The sequence below is a fragment of the Lathamus discolor genome, chromosome Z, assembly GCF_037157495.1.
Source record: "Lathamus discolor isolate bLatDis1 chromosome Z, bLatDis1.hap1, whole genome shotgun sequence".
NCBI classification, from domain to species: domain Eukaryota; kingdom Metazoa; phylum Chordata; class Aves; order Psittaciformes; family Psittacidae; genus Lathamus; species Lathamus discolor.
Genome location: NC_088909.1, coordinates 11,452,971 through 11,465,474, shown reverse-complemented (window position 1 = coordinate 11,465,474; position 12,504 = coordinate 11,452,971). Strand labels below are relative to the sequence as shown.

General features: G+C 40.4%; 1 protein-coding gene across 1 annotated transcript; it reads right to left on the bottom strand.

The window, feature by feature from the left end:
- Nucleotides 1-1,369: 1,369 nt before the first annotated feature.
- Nucleotides 1,370-11,147, bottom strand: CA7 (carbonic anhydrase 7). The gene is made up of 7 exons (XM_065663185.1): nt 11,079-11,147; nt 8,987-9,184; nt 6,312-6,430; nt 4,610-4,705; nt 4,302-4,364; nt 2,175-2,330; nt 1,370-1,886 (listed from the first exon to the last, which is right to left on the bottom strand). The coding sequence occupies exons 1-7, from the start codon at nt 11,116-11,118 to the stop codon at nt 1,764-1,766; spliced, it is 795 nt and encodes a 264-aa protein (XP_065519257.1). The 5' UTR covers nt 11,119-11,147; the 3' UTR covers nt 1,370-1,763.
- Nucleotides 11,148-12,504: the final 1,357 nt, after the last annotated feature.

Genomic DNA, 12,504 nt, shown 5'->3' with positions numbered 1-12,504 from the left:
GTTACCCTCGTTTTCACAGAATGGTTTGGGTTGGATAGGGCCTTGAGATCATCTACTTCCAACCCCACTGTCATGGGCAGGGACACCTCACCCTAGACCATGTCACCACCCAAGGCTCTGTCCAACCTGGCCTTGAACACTGCCAGGGATGGAGCATTTACCACTTCTTCGGGCAACCTGTTCCAGAGCCTCATCACTCTCAACAGTAAAGAACTTCCTCCTGATACCTAACCTGAACTTTGCCTGTGTAAGTTTGAAGCCATTCATTAGCCCTTGTCCTGCCACTATAGTCCCTGAGGATGAGTCATCTTTGCATCCTTGTAGGCCCCCTTCAGATACTGGAAGGCTGCTATGAGGTCTTTTATATAAGAGGAAATAAGAGGAAACTGAGGAACAGAATGATTTAAGTCACTGTACCAGAGAAACTGTAGAAGAGTTAAGTCTAGAAATCTAGATTTCAATTCCTTTCACTGTGCTTCACATCTAGTGTCTTTTTCCCTTTTTGAGGAAGGGGAATAGCCCACAGTAGCTCTTGTTCTCATCCCTCTCCCTTTCCCCTTGCTTTGCTTTACATTGTACATCTTCAATGATTTCTCCATCTGAGCTGATAAGAATTGATCAGTATCATCAATTTCTATCTGAACTATACAAATGAAGTAGAACATTTAAAGCTCAAAATTAAAGTATCTGAAACTAGACTGTGGGTAGTTACAGATAACATTACTGTAGTTAGTACACAAGTCTTGAATTTGTCACACAGCTGCAGAAGCAGCAATGCTAACACACAGCTTTTCTAAAGCAACTTTCTTTCAAAGAGGTAAAAGGATGAAACCTCATACCTGCAGGGAGTACCCGACAGGACAGGTGGCCACAGTGAAGGGGGGATTGTGCAGCAATGTACATTCAGAGCAGTCCTTACAGTAAACAAAATTTCTACTTTTCTAGGGCAGACAGTGAAGGAGGTCATATTGCAGAACAAATCACATAACTGAGGTAGAATATGAACAACTGAGAACCACAGAACATATACCTGAATTGCTAGAGATGTTATTTAAAACAAAACTGACAAGGGCGTTATAGATACATATGCTGCATGGCTAAAAAAAAAAAAGTATCTGAACAACACTGTGCAATAAAGTGGCCTGCTTTTAAACACAGCATTCATACTGTTATTTTAAATTAGTTGTAAATATATGTATAGTTTATATATATATATATATGTATATATATGGTTTTCATACCAGTGGCTACTTGAGGTGAGTAAAAAGCATTTTGCTACTGCTATTCATATGAACTCTATAGGTTGACAGACAGCAAGTATACAGTGAAAGCAATCTTGAAATTAAACAGAGCTCAGGAAATGCTAACAATCAGTAAGGAAAATTTCATTGCAATTTGTCCAAGATTGTTGACTATTTCATCACGTATTAAAGGAAACAATTAGAAGTTGTGACCATTGGTACTATATTGCTAAAATTTCCCATGTTATATAAAGCGGGATTTGAATTTCATCTTAATTTTTACAGTTTCAGGTCTTGGAGATATGGTGGTTTACTCAACTATTCCTATTATTAAAAATACTTTCTTAAAAGAATAAGCAATTCAAATAAAATATAAAGTCAGAAGATTATCCCCCTCCAGGTTAAGTGTTCATGGAAATGGTCATCTTGTGTGTTCAGAAGTAATCTGAAGACCAGAGTTCCTGTTTAAAGTATCTCAGATGCGGAAGCTCTTGGATATCTCAGTGCCATCATCAGTTTTCTTCAGGCCTTGAAGGAAGCTCGAACTACTCTCCCCTTAAGAGGCTGAGGGGGGCGAAAATTATTGACCATTTGGATCCTCTGGTCTTCCTCACTGGTGAAGAGGAGCATGCGAAATTTCTCCAGCTGTAAATTCAGGCAAAGTAATTCACTGCTCAAGAGGGCAACCAATACTAAAGTTTTGTTTTGAAGGACAAAAGGAAAGTATTCAGTACATTTTAATCTATTAATAGAACAGGTTCAAGCAAAGATCCTATATAGTATTAACAGAAAAATCAAAAGCTGACTATTAAGCAGCCTGATTATTCACAGGTTAATGGTCTTTCAACTTAGCCCCACTGCAAATCTAATCAGTCACTGCCTGTTTATCCAGCCTTGAGTCCTACAAGAGCTAAGACAGTATCAGAAGTTTACCTGTTTCTCAGAAATGCTGATGGCTTCTTTCAGCACTATCCATGTGACACTCTCATTAAGGGGTGGTGTTGTCAAAGAACCAAGGTATGTCCAATAATCTAGATCCAATGGCAGGAGACATTTAGGGTTGAAGCTACTAAATTGAGCTTTTGTTCCCTGGGGAAAAAAAATACTTGAAATTTATCTTTTTACTCTTAAGTACAGACTAAATTTAATTATTTATTTTAAAAAATAAATGCTACAGTAGCATTAAAAACTAGCAGAAAGGAAAAGTCTACAAAGCTTTGGCTGCCTTATAACAAATTTTACAAGAGCAGTATGGCAAGTCTGATTCCTGTTCCTGGCTTACTGGACTTTGAGTTCTTGCCTTATTGCCCCTACCAAAGTTCAGCTCTTGTCACAAAAGGTCTAAAAATAATGCAGGAAGCATATTCAGCATATAGAGTTCAGTGTGAGTTCTAGATAATATCATAGCAGAATTGCTCAGTCTCATTACCTGCTATTTTCTGTTCTTCCACATCTATTTTTGTAGAGAATATACACTATGGAAAACTTGGCCTCAAACAGTCATGTCTGCTAGGACAAATATGTGCTTTAAAAATCAAATGTTCAAGTCTAAAATTAGAGGCAAGTTGGTGAACCTAAAGACCTGTAGAAATAGGAGTTACTGCCTGAAGTCGTGATTGCCTTAACTACCATAGTCTAGGGCAAGATTTTTCAGCTTGTTGGATTATCTGAAAAGTACTTCATCACTCAAAAAGCACTGTCCAATGGTCTGTAAAATCACTTATAAGAAGCAGAATATGCAGCTTATTCCCAGTTACAAACCTTCAGAACTTCCACCACTACAGCTGAGGGATAACTTTCTTTCCTACAAGTGGAAGAAATCACTTAAACATCAAAGTATCATTAGTGTGTCTGCAGCCTACACACCGCTGGGTTCTTGTCCTTCATAAGGATTATATGGAGGAGCAAGAAATAATATGCCCACTCAAGCATTAGATAGAATTTTGCATAACACAATATATGCATGTTATAGAATGCATTAGCCTCATGTAAATCCAGAAAGGATAACTTTTGTAGTGATCTAATCAGTCTGCACTTGGGAAAGTGCAGCAGATATCAATCTTCAAGCTCTCAGATACATGCAGTTAAAGACGACCTTCAGGTATCAGTACAAGATCAGACTGCTCAGGACCTCTGTCCTAGGTTCAGCAGTAGCAGTCATTTTTTCTCCTTCTTAGTAGCTGGTGCCATGCTGTGGTTTTGACTTTCAGCCTGTGAACAACACTGATAACACACCGATGTTTTTAGTTGTTGCTCAGTAATGTCTACTCTGACCAAGGACTTTCTGAGTCTCATGCTCTGCCAGGGAGGAGGGGAAGTCAGGAGGAGGGAGAGACAGGACACCAGACCCAAAATAGCCAAAGGGGTATTCCATACCACAGCATGTCATGCCCACTATGTAAACTGGGGGCAGTTACCTGGAAGGGCTAGATCACTGCTCAGGTCAGGCTGGGTATTGGTCAGTGGATGGTCAGTGGTTGTATTCTCTTCCATTGTTATTTCCCTTATTATTATTGGTGGTAGCAGCAGTGGTTTGTGTTATACCTTAGTTGCTGGACTGTTCTTAACCCATGGGAGTTACACTCTTTTGATTCTCCTCCCCATCCCTCCAAAAGTGGGGGCAGTGAGCAAGCGGCTGCATGGTTCTGAGTTACTGGCTGGGCTTCAACCCTGACAACCTCATAAGATTGTCCCCCAACAGAGCTTTGCAGCAGAAGACAGACAGCCAACTTCAACTTGTTCAAGGTGAGGCTCGATGGAAAAGAATTATTCAGCCAAGTCTAAAAGCTGAGCCTGAAGGGTCATGGAGCTTTCGATTTTTAGACACTGTCGGAAAGGTACAACCTCTGAATGAGCACTGGGGCCAGCACAGGTTTGTGAGGCACCTGAGATTAGGCAAGTGAGATGAACTTTGGAGGGGAAAATGAGAATATAACTACAGTGATATTCTAATGATAGGAGATTTGTGGTGGGTGTTTTTCCATTTTTGTCTCAAACATGCACATGAGCCTGATTTTTAAAGGCTATCCCAAAAACAAATAGAAAGAGCTTAAGACTTACTTTAAATTTTACCATGTAAAAAGCATCAGTGAGTCTGTTCATACTGGCATGTTCTTGCCCAATCTAAAATAATGGAATAGACAAATTAAATAAGAAAGACTATAATTATGCTTTGAATAGGTGTTGTTTTCTTATCTAAATCTCAACATTCCTACTAACATAAGTTTAACAGTAATTTGCAATGAGTTACTGCCTCCAATAAGTCATCTGTTTTCCTTAAGTACTTCTTAAATATGCAGCTTGGTTCTCAAACACTTGACAGCATAATGCTTTTCATCATCTAAACATGCTATTTTTGCAATTCTTACCTCCAAGAAAACAGCAACTACTGCCAAGCCATCTGGAGCTGCTGCTGCTTCTCCAAATGTTGCATATTTTCTGGCATTCCAGTGAACTAAGTGGAGCTTTAAAGAAAAATAACAAACAGGAATTAAACAAATTAGTAATAGAAGTTGCTAACATAGTTTGTTTCATGCGAACAGGCACTAATAGTCATTTATAACATAATGTAGGTTTTAGTCAAAAGGCATATTTGGAAGGATTAACAAGTTCAAACTTTTGGACCAGTCCATCAACATGGACAGACACCAGACAAAGTTGCTGTGTATCAACCTGTATTGGGCTTGCATGGCACAGACTTCATAGCAGGTGGGCTACAGGGGTGCCTTCTGTGAGAAGCTACTGGAAGCTCTGCTTATGTGCAATAGAGCCAACACCAGCCAACTCCAAGACAGACTCATCACTGGCCAAGGCTGAGGCATCAGTGTTGGTAGCACCCCTGGGACAATGTATTTAAGGAGAAAAAAAAGCCATGCAGCTTCAGCTGGAGAGAGGAGTGAGAATATATTAGAGGAACAGCTCTGCAGACACCTAGGTCAGTGCAGAAAGAGGCAAGGAGGCATTCCAGGCACTGGAGCAGAGATTCTCCTGCAGCCCATGCTGAGGCAGGCTGTGCCCCTGCAACCCATGGAGGTCCATGGTGGAACAGGTATCTACCTGCAGCCCAGAGAGGAACCCACACCAGAGCAGGGGGATGCCCAAAGGAAGCTGTGACCCTGTGGGAAGCTCAGGCTGGAGCAGGTTTGCTGCAGGACTGGTGACCCCACCGGGGACCCACGCTGGAGCAGTCTGTGCCTGAAGGACTGCACCCTGTGGAGGGGACCCAACTGGAGCAGTTCATGAAGAACTGCAGCCCGTGGGAAGGGCTCATGTTGTAGAAGTTCATGGAGGACTGTCTTCCATGGGAGAGACCCCACACTGAAGCAGGGGAAGAGCATGAAGAGTCCTCCCCTGAGGAGGAAGGAGCAGAAAAGATCTTGTAAGGTTGTGGCCACAACCCTTATTCCCCACACCCCTGTGCCAAGGGTGGAAGGAGGCAGAGAAAATCAGGAGTAAATTTAAGCGTGGGAGGAAGGTGTTTATCAAAGATTTGGTTTTATTTCTCATTATCCTATCGATTTGTTTGGTAATGAATTAAACAGATTTTCCTCAAGTCAAGTTCTGTTTTGCCCGTGACTAATTGCCAAGTGATCTCTTCCTGTCCTGATCTTGACCACCTTCTTTCACCTGCCCAGCTGAGGAGGAGACTGATAGAGCAGCTTGGCTGGACACCAGGTGCCCACCGAGACTCACCCCACCACACAGCTTTAATTGAAACAAATCAGGCATTAACCTGTGACCTATCTTCCTGGTATAGGCCTTCAGCCCATGAAGCATTATGCTCCACTGCTCACTGGTAGACTCCAGGATGCCATGCTGCCATAATATTTGGGATAGACTAAGCTGGGAAAGGTCTGTGCCTTGTCCTTGCTTTGCAGTACTTTTTCAAGAGCCCCAAAACAAAGACATTTCTAAGCTATGTGTAACACCGTCTCATTAACGTCTGTGCTGACCTAACCATGGTGAGTAAGCAATCAGAATCTTAAAGGACATTCAGTCCCCACTGCAGACAAAGTCATTTGTCAACAGCATTTGCATGAATTAATCCAACTGTAAAAAACACATTGTTACCTCACAGGGAAAAGGCTTGCCATCAATTGTGTGCTCTGATCCCTGGCTGGGATTTGTCCCCCAGTGAAAGTGAAACTGCTTTAGCCGAAATGGATTCTCAAGGGGACCATCGCTGATAGCTAGGAAAAAAAAAAACAAAACACAAACAAAGGAAAAAGCTTAAGCATTCTGCCTTTTTAGCTGCTGTTAGTAAAAACTGTTGTTGGCACAATAGTGGGAAAAAAACAGCAGCATTTCCTAATTGCCAAATTAAAAAGATGCATCATCCAGGCATTTAGAAGAGTTGCATTCCTTAGTGGAAAGCACCTGAATTCATGTAAAATTTTAAATTAAAAAGATTGAGTGGCTATTTGTACAGAATTTTGTCGCTTTTTTAAAAGGTGATATATGAAGATGTGACAGCCATAGTTACAGTTATGCCTTTCCTGTTAAAGGTAATAAATACAAGTTGAAAATTGATAAAAACCCAAACAAAACAACAAGCCCACAAAAAACAACCAAACCCCCCTCCCCCCCCCAAAAAAAAGAAAACAAAAAAACCCCCAAACCCCAAAAACCATCAATTTGAAATTTGTGTAGCTAAAGTATTTTTGACAGGGCTATTTGGAAGTTTGTGCAAAAGACTGTAGATACCTTCACATCAGGTAGGTAATTTAGCCAAGACTTTTTAGAGTATCTTTACTTCCAGTGGAGGTTATCTATGTTCTGTTTCCTTTAAAAACCTGATCCCATAAAAGAGGTAATATAATAGGCTGTACTTCACATGACACCATTCAAAATCTCAAATTGCCTTATAAAACTGAGGAAATGCTACAGAGAAACTTCATACATCATTTAGAAATAACACTTAAGAACTGATGAATGTTTAAGATGCCACCTATAGAAGATACTTTACCAACAGCATCAGTTATCCTCCTGTAATTTTATATGGCATTAGATCAAATGAATTTTACTCAACACACATGAAAACCTGATCAAAGTCTTATTTCAAGAAAATTAGAAAGACATTTATTTTCTGTAAAACACTCATCTTTGGTGTAGTCAGTAATATTTTGTTTAAAAAATTAAAGCTGGGGCTTGCACAGAACTGCCACATGTTAATAGTTCCAGCTGGCCTTTATGCAGGAAAGCAGTGTTGCCAAATCAAATGATTTAGTATTAATTAGGAATCCAAGCCTCTCCTTGTACATTTTTCTGAACTTAATAATAAAATGCATCACCTGTCTTAAATATTATTTTAAGAAATCTAGCTATGATGGCTTACTGTCAAAATGCTGTTGTGCCATTTATACAGAGCTGTGAGTCACCAGATCTATTTCAACACAACTAAAACCACTTAAAATCATGTCTTCCACTTCTAGAAGCCTTCTTCCTTAAAAGCATTATTTAAACAAGGCATGTGCTTAGTGAATCAAGGGCAGAGGTCTTGATTCCCACGTGCTCTGAGTCTGTATCGTTTAATCCAGCTTAATAGATGTTCTCAAGCTGCATAAAGTTCACTGTTATGTAGATAAAGTTCAGGTTTGAATTACATTAATGTAGTTAGCAAGCTAAGATAATACTTCCACACATTTTACAAATTCTCTTTCATAGGGTGGCATGCTTAATGGATCTGTGTAGTAAGATTTTTGGGAAAATCAACATCCAGTTTTCTTTCCAAAATCAGTAATGACACTTAAAAACTTGATCATTTGGCTGGGTGGATTCATTCAAGAAGAGAAATTTTAAACCAGAATGGCTGGAATTTTAACCCCAAGCCCTTATTTCAAAGGGTTACCAGCACAGACAAGTCACTTAAAGCACGTTACTTTCTGTGATCTAGGGTATCCTATTTAGCTAGAATCCAGAAACATGCCCAAATGAAATCAGCTTATAGGTTTAAAAGTTATCATCTCCACTTGAATGCTCCTCTCCTACCCCGCAGATGCAAAACGAAGTTCTACCATGGAAGCAATCAATCACTTAAGCATTTATAATCTCTGGCAAGAGCTAAGAGACAAGAATAATACACAACTGCAGATAGTCCAACATCCACAAGCTGCTGCCAACTCAGAATTGGCTGAAGGTTTTATAATTTCTGAAGAAATTGAATTGCTATGAGGCAGGGAAGAAAGAAGAAAAAAAACACAAGGTAACAGCAATTGGTCCAGATACAACTTGGTGTAGTGACTATGATTATAATGACCCCATCTCTGCTAATGCTTTTCTCTTCCCTACTCCTGTCAATGGAAACTGGGCAGAGAGCCAGACAGGACTGGCATGTCTGCTAGCATCTTTGATTTGGATGATCATGGAAGGAGGGTAGTGAGGAGCTTAGATATTGCTCTGCATGCTGATGTGGCCTAGGAGCAATGGAGAGATGCATGGATTCCTTGCCTAGCAAACTGACAACCCCCATTTAAAAGGTAAGCACTGCAAACAATCTTCTGATTTCCCAGATGCAAGAGCTTTTCCAAACACAGAGTTTGGATGTGCAATACTGCATTGCTAGCTTGTCAAATGAAGGCAAGAAACATGGGGCTCAAGAAGATAAAATATAAAGGGCTCTGGTCATATGCCCTGTTCTAAATTAAAATTATGTATCATAAATACACCACATAGAATGTGCTTACTTGTTTCCCTTCCCTAAGTCACAAAACAGTATTCCAAGTTAGTTGGCTGTATATTAGTCTCACCTGTCCTGTCATCGGTATCTTCAAATTCAACCATAACTGAATGGCCATTGTTGGAAATGTTAAGAGAGGTACACAATTCATAAGAGAAAATGAGTGGCTTCAGATTAGGGTCATAAACTGCTCTTGTAGAAACTATATCAATAGGTGACTGGCGGTTCCCTTGGGCAATAGGATAAGATCTGTGCCACTCTGAAGGTCCTTCAAAAAGAAAAGAAAGGAAAGAAAGGAAAACACCATTACTTTCTTCCTACTACACACAAAATAAAGATTACCGATTTTCATGAGGTTTGAAGTAAAGCTTGGTGAGCAGGAGTGACTCAAAAGTTTGGTCTCTAAGGAGTTAATTTAAATTCTAAGCTGGTGTGTTTTTATTAGCACAAACAAGCTGCAGCAAGATGGGGGATTAAACTATCTTGTACAAAACACACTAAGGGAGTCAGAACATCCACAGACTGATGTATCTCCAGTTACTTGTGCCACTCATTCTCTGTGGAGTTTGTAATTACATTGCTAAGGTATCTGAAAGACCATCCAAGGCAGTGCAGGTGTAAACTCACTTGCATGCACACACGCACTCGTCAAAGAAACAGCATTTAATTCTTCCTGGGAAAGATAGTGTAAAAGCGCCGGTGATTCAAATTAGATGCAGATGACTCAATCTCTTAGCTACTGACTATGCAGTTATTTTTAAAGTAATTTTATGACTGCAGTAAATCTTTGAGGCAGCTTCATTCTTTACTCATGCCCATTATGGTATCTCTCTACCCTGAGCGAAAGGTACAGTGTGATAATTAACATTTTTGGACTTCCTGACCTCAATAGAGTTATGAGAAAGACCAATTTAATAACAGCTCTCTGTCACCAGAGCTGGAACATTCTTATGCTGTTTGACATAATAAAAACCTTATCTGTATCAAAGAATTAGTTATGACTTTTTCTGCTTCAGTATGGTAATGCAAGAAGCAATTGAGATCTTCTACTGCTTATGTTCATAAAGTATTAAGAGTAATAACTGTAAGACTCCCACATACCTTCATGAGCAGAAACTTTTTAAATCAAGCACATGTATTTACCCTCCTTGAGTTTACATAACAAAACAAGTGATCTATTATGCTTTTATTTGTCTTTGGCATTTTCTGAGAAGCTAAGCTGATAAAATAGTATCTTTTCTCAGCCTGACTATACAGCAGATTCAGGATTTAAATGCTGTTACACAAGCTTAGGCAATATAACTTGTCTCTTATAAGCTTTGTAAGACTGGCTTTGTTACTATAACCTGTCTGCCCAAACACATAACACTGTCTAATAGCACTGACCAGCTTCACTTAGCATTCAAACTTGCTTTTGGACCCACAGAAACTAAAATAATGGCTGTTAAGAGAGACTGGCTCCTGAACATTATTGGACATCAGCCACTCATCCATCCTTCTCTGTAAAGGACACAGGTGCTATAAAACGCTGTTGTAGGAATTGCTCAGTAGCTTCATGTATCCTCTCACTGTGACATACGTTCTTGGAGGTGGGAAGCAAAGGAGGATGACTAAATTAAAAGCTGTCAAATCAGAAAGTATAAACTGTTCTGTAGAGATCTCTGAAACTCATCTATTCAATTTACTCATGTTCTAGAAATATAACATATACCTTACTTTGTTCACATCTGTGGAAGCATAGATACCACATTTCAACTGCTGTACCTCATCAGAAGATCTATTACTGCTCTACTAAATCTTCTTTATTTAAAAGAGTTGCTTTTAGAGACACAGACACAGTTAATCCTTTCTCTAACAGCTTTTTGGAAAGGGACCCATCTGTAATAGCTGCAGCCTGAAAAAAACCCACTCAGCACTGCTTCCCTCAGTTTAGGGACATAGATTCCAGCAACAAAAGACAACAGTCACATATTTGTGCCTCTTTCGGGGCCACTTTCTGGGTGCTATTTATTATCAAGGAAGTAATTTATTACCTGCTGTACATACTTGGTCCTTCCAGACATCAAAATGCAGAGGAGCTCTGCAGGGCTTAGGCAACAGCTCTAGAAAGAAAACGAGTGGGGGAAGAGAGAGAGATGCAGCACGGAAATGCTAAGACCTACCGTCATCCTTCCCATATCCCCAAATGCGGTGGCCAGTCATTATAGGGGAGCTGCGCCCCGCTCTGCTGCCAGCTCTCTGCTCGGGGCACCGCTTCTCTACCTGCCCTTATAACAGCTCACCGCGGGATACGGTCAGCCCCTTAAAGGTACAGAGCACCAAGGAGCTCCTGCCCTACAAGAGAAGCACCTGCGTTCCTCCTGCTCACCCTGGTAACTCAGCACAGGAGGAGGCCAATGTAAAACTGAGACAACTGCAGTCCCAGGACGTAGAGAAGAACGAGACTGTCCAGTTGGCATTTAGGGAAAAGTAGCAGTATTTTCTCATTCTGCAACACGTGGGAGCAAGAGCCATAACCTGCTCTGAGCATGAGGGCACAGTAACGTGCTTTTACGTTCTGCAAGGAGAAACATCGCTGCCACCCTTTTCCTCAATGCTCCTTCCGGCTGCAAAAAAATTAATGATGTTTCCACCGGATTTGTAATTAAAACTTCAGAATCGACACAGAAAAGAGTGTTCTCAGGAAGATTACTTGTGCTACTTTTAAACAAGGTAAATCACACCCACTAAGGACAAATCTGCAATTTATTTTTTTTTCTTTGTAACTAAAGAAACTCTTTGAAAAGGACAAAAATAAAACTGGTTATATTAGAGAACAGAACACAGCAGACTCTAGGCTAAGGAGCTGGTCTGTGAAACCTCTGTTATCTGTTTGACCCGGTAGCTGCCTCCCTCCTGCTAAACCCATGAAGAGGCTACAGTGCAATACTCAGTCTGTAGCTGTAAAATGTCTTAAGACATCTCTGTGGCAAGAAAGCATCTCCTTGGTAGGGATTTTGTTAGCTCTGAGGGAAGGCTGTCAGTTAAGGCTACGTTTTATAAACATATTGATTTTCACAAAAACAGCAGCGCACAGAAATAGGGATCCTTCCATTATGCAATCAATGAAATAGAAGGGAAAAAAAAGTCGATGAAAGCATTTTATGCAACTTTTACATTGTGGTACTGCGTTGTAAGAATTAACTTCTTTTTCCATAGGAGCTTTCCATGGGAGTCAGCTATAAAACTTTTGAGATTTACTAATGCAAGCTAAATCACCCAGGGATGTAAACCGCTGTAAAAGTGTCCACAGGATAATTCTACAGTGATTCATTGAGGCCAACTTCTCCATTTACTTCTGTTTAACTCCTGTGATTGACTCAGGTCCCTGTGGGCCTGGCGCATGTGCCAGGAACTGACACTGCAGGTATGTCTGTGGTCAAATAGTCTGCACACACCTCAGGGTGACTTAGGAATAGGAAGGAGTACAGCAGTACTGCCACCAGGTTACCCTGCTGCTCAGAAGGACAAATGAGCTGGGAGAAGTTGTGATGCTTTGGTTCTTATTCTTGTGTAGCTCTGTGATTGTAGACAGGGAAGCAAGATGTA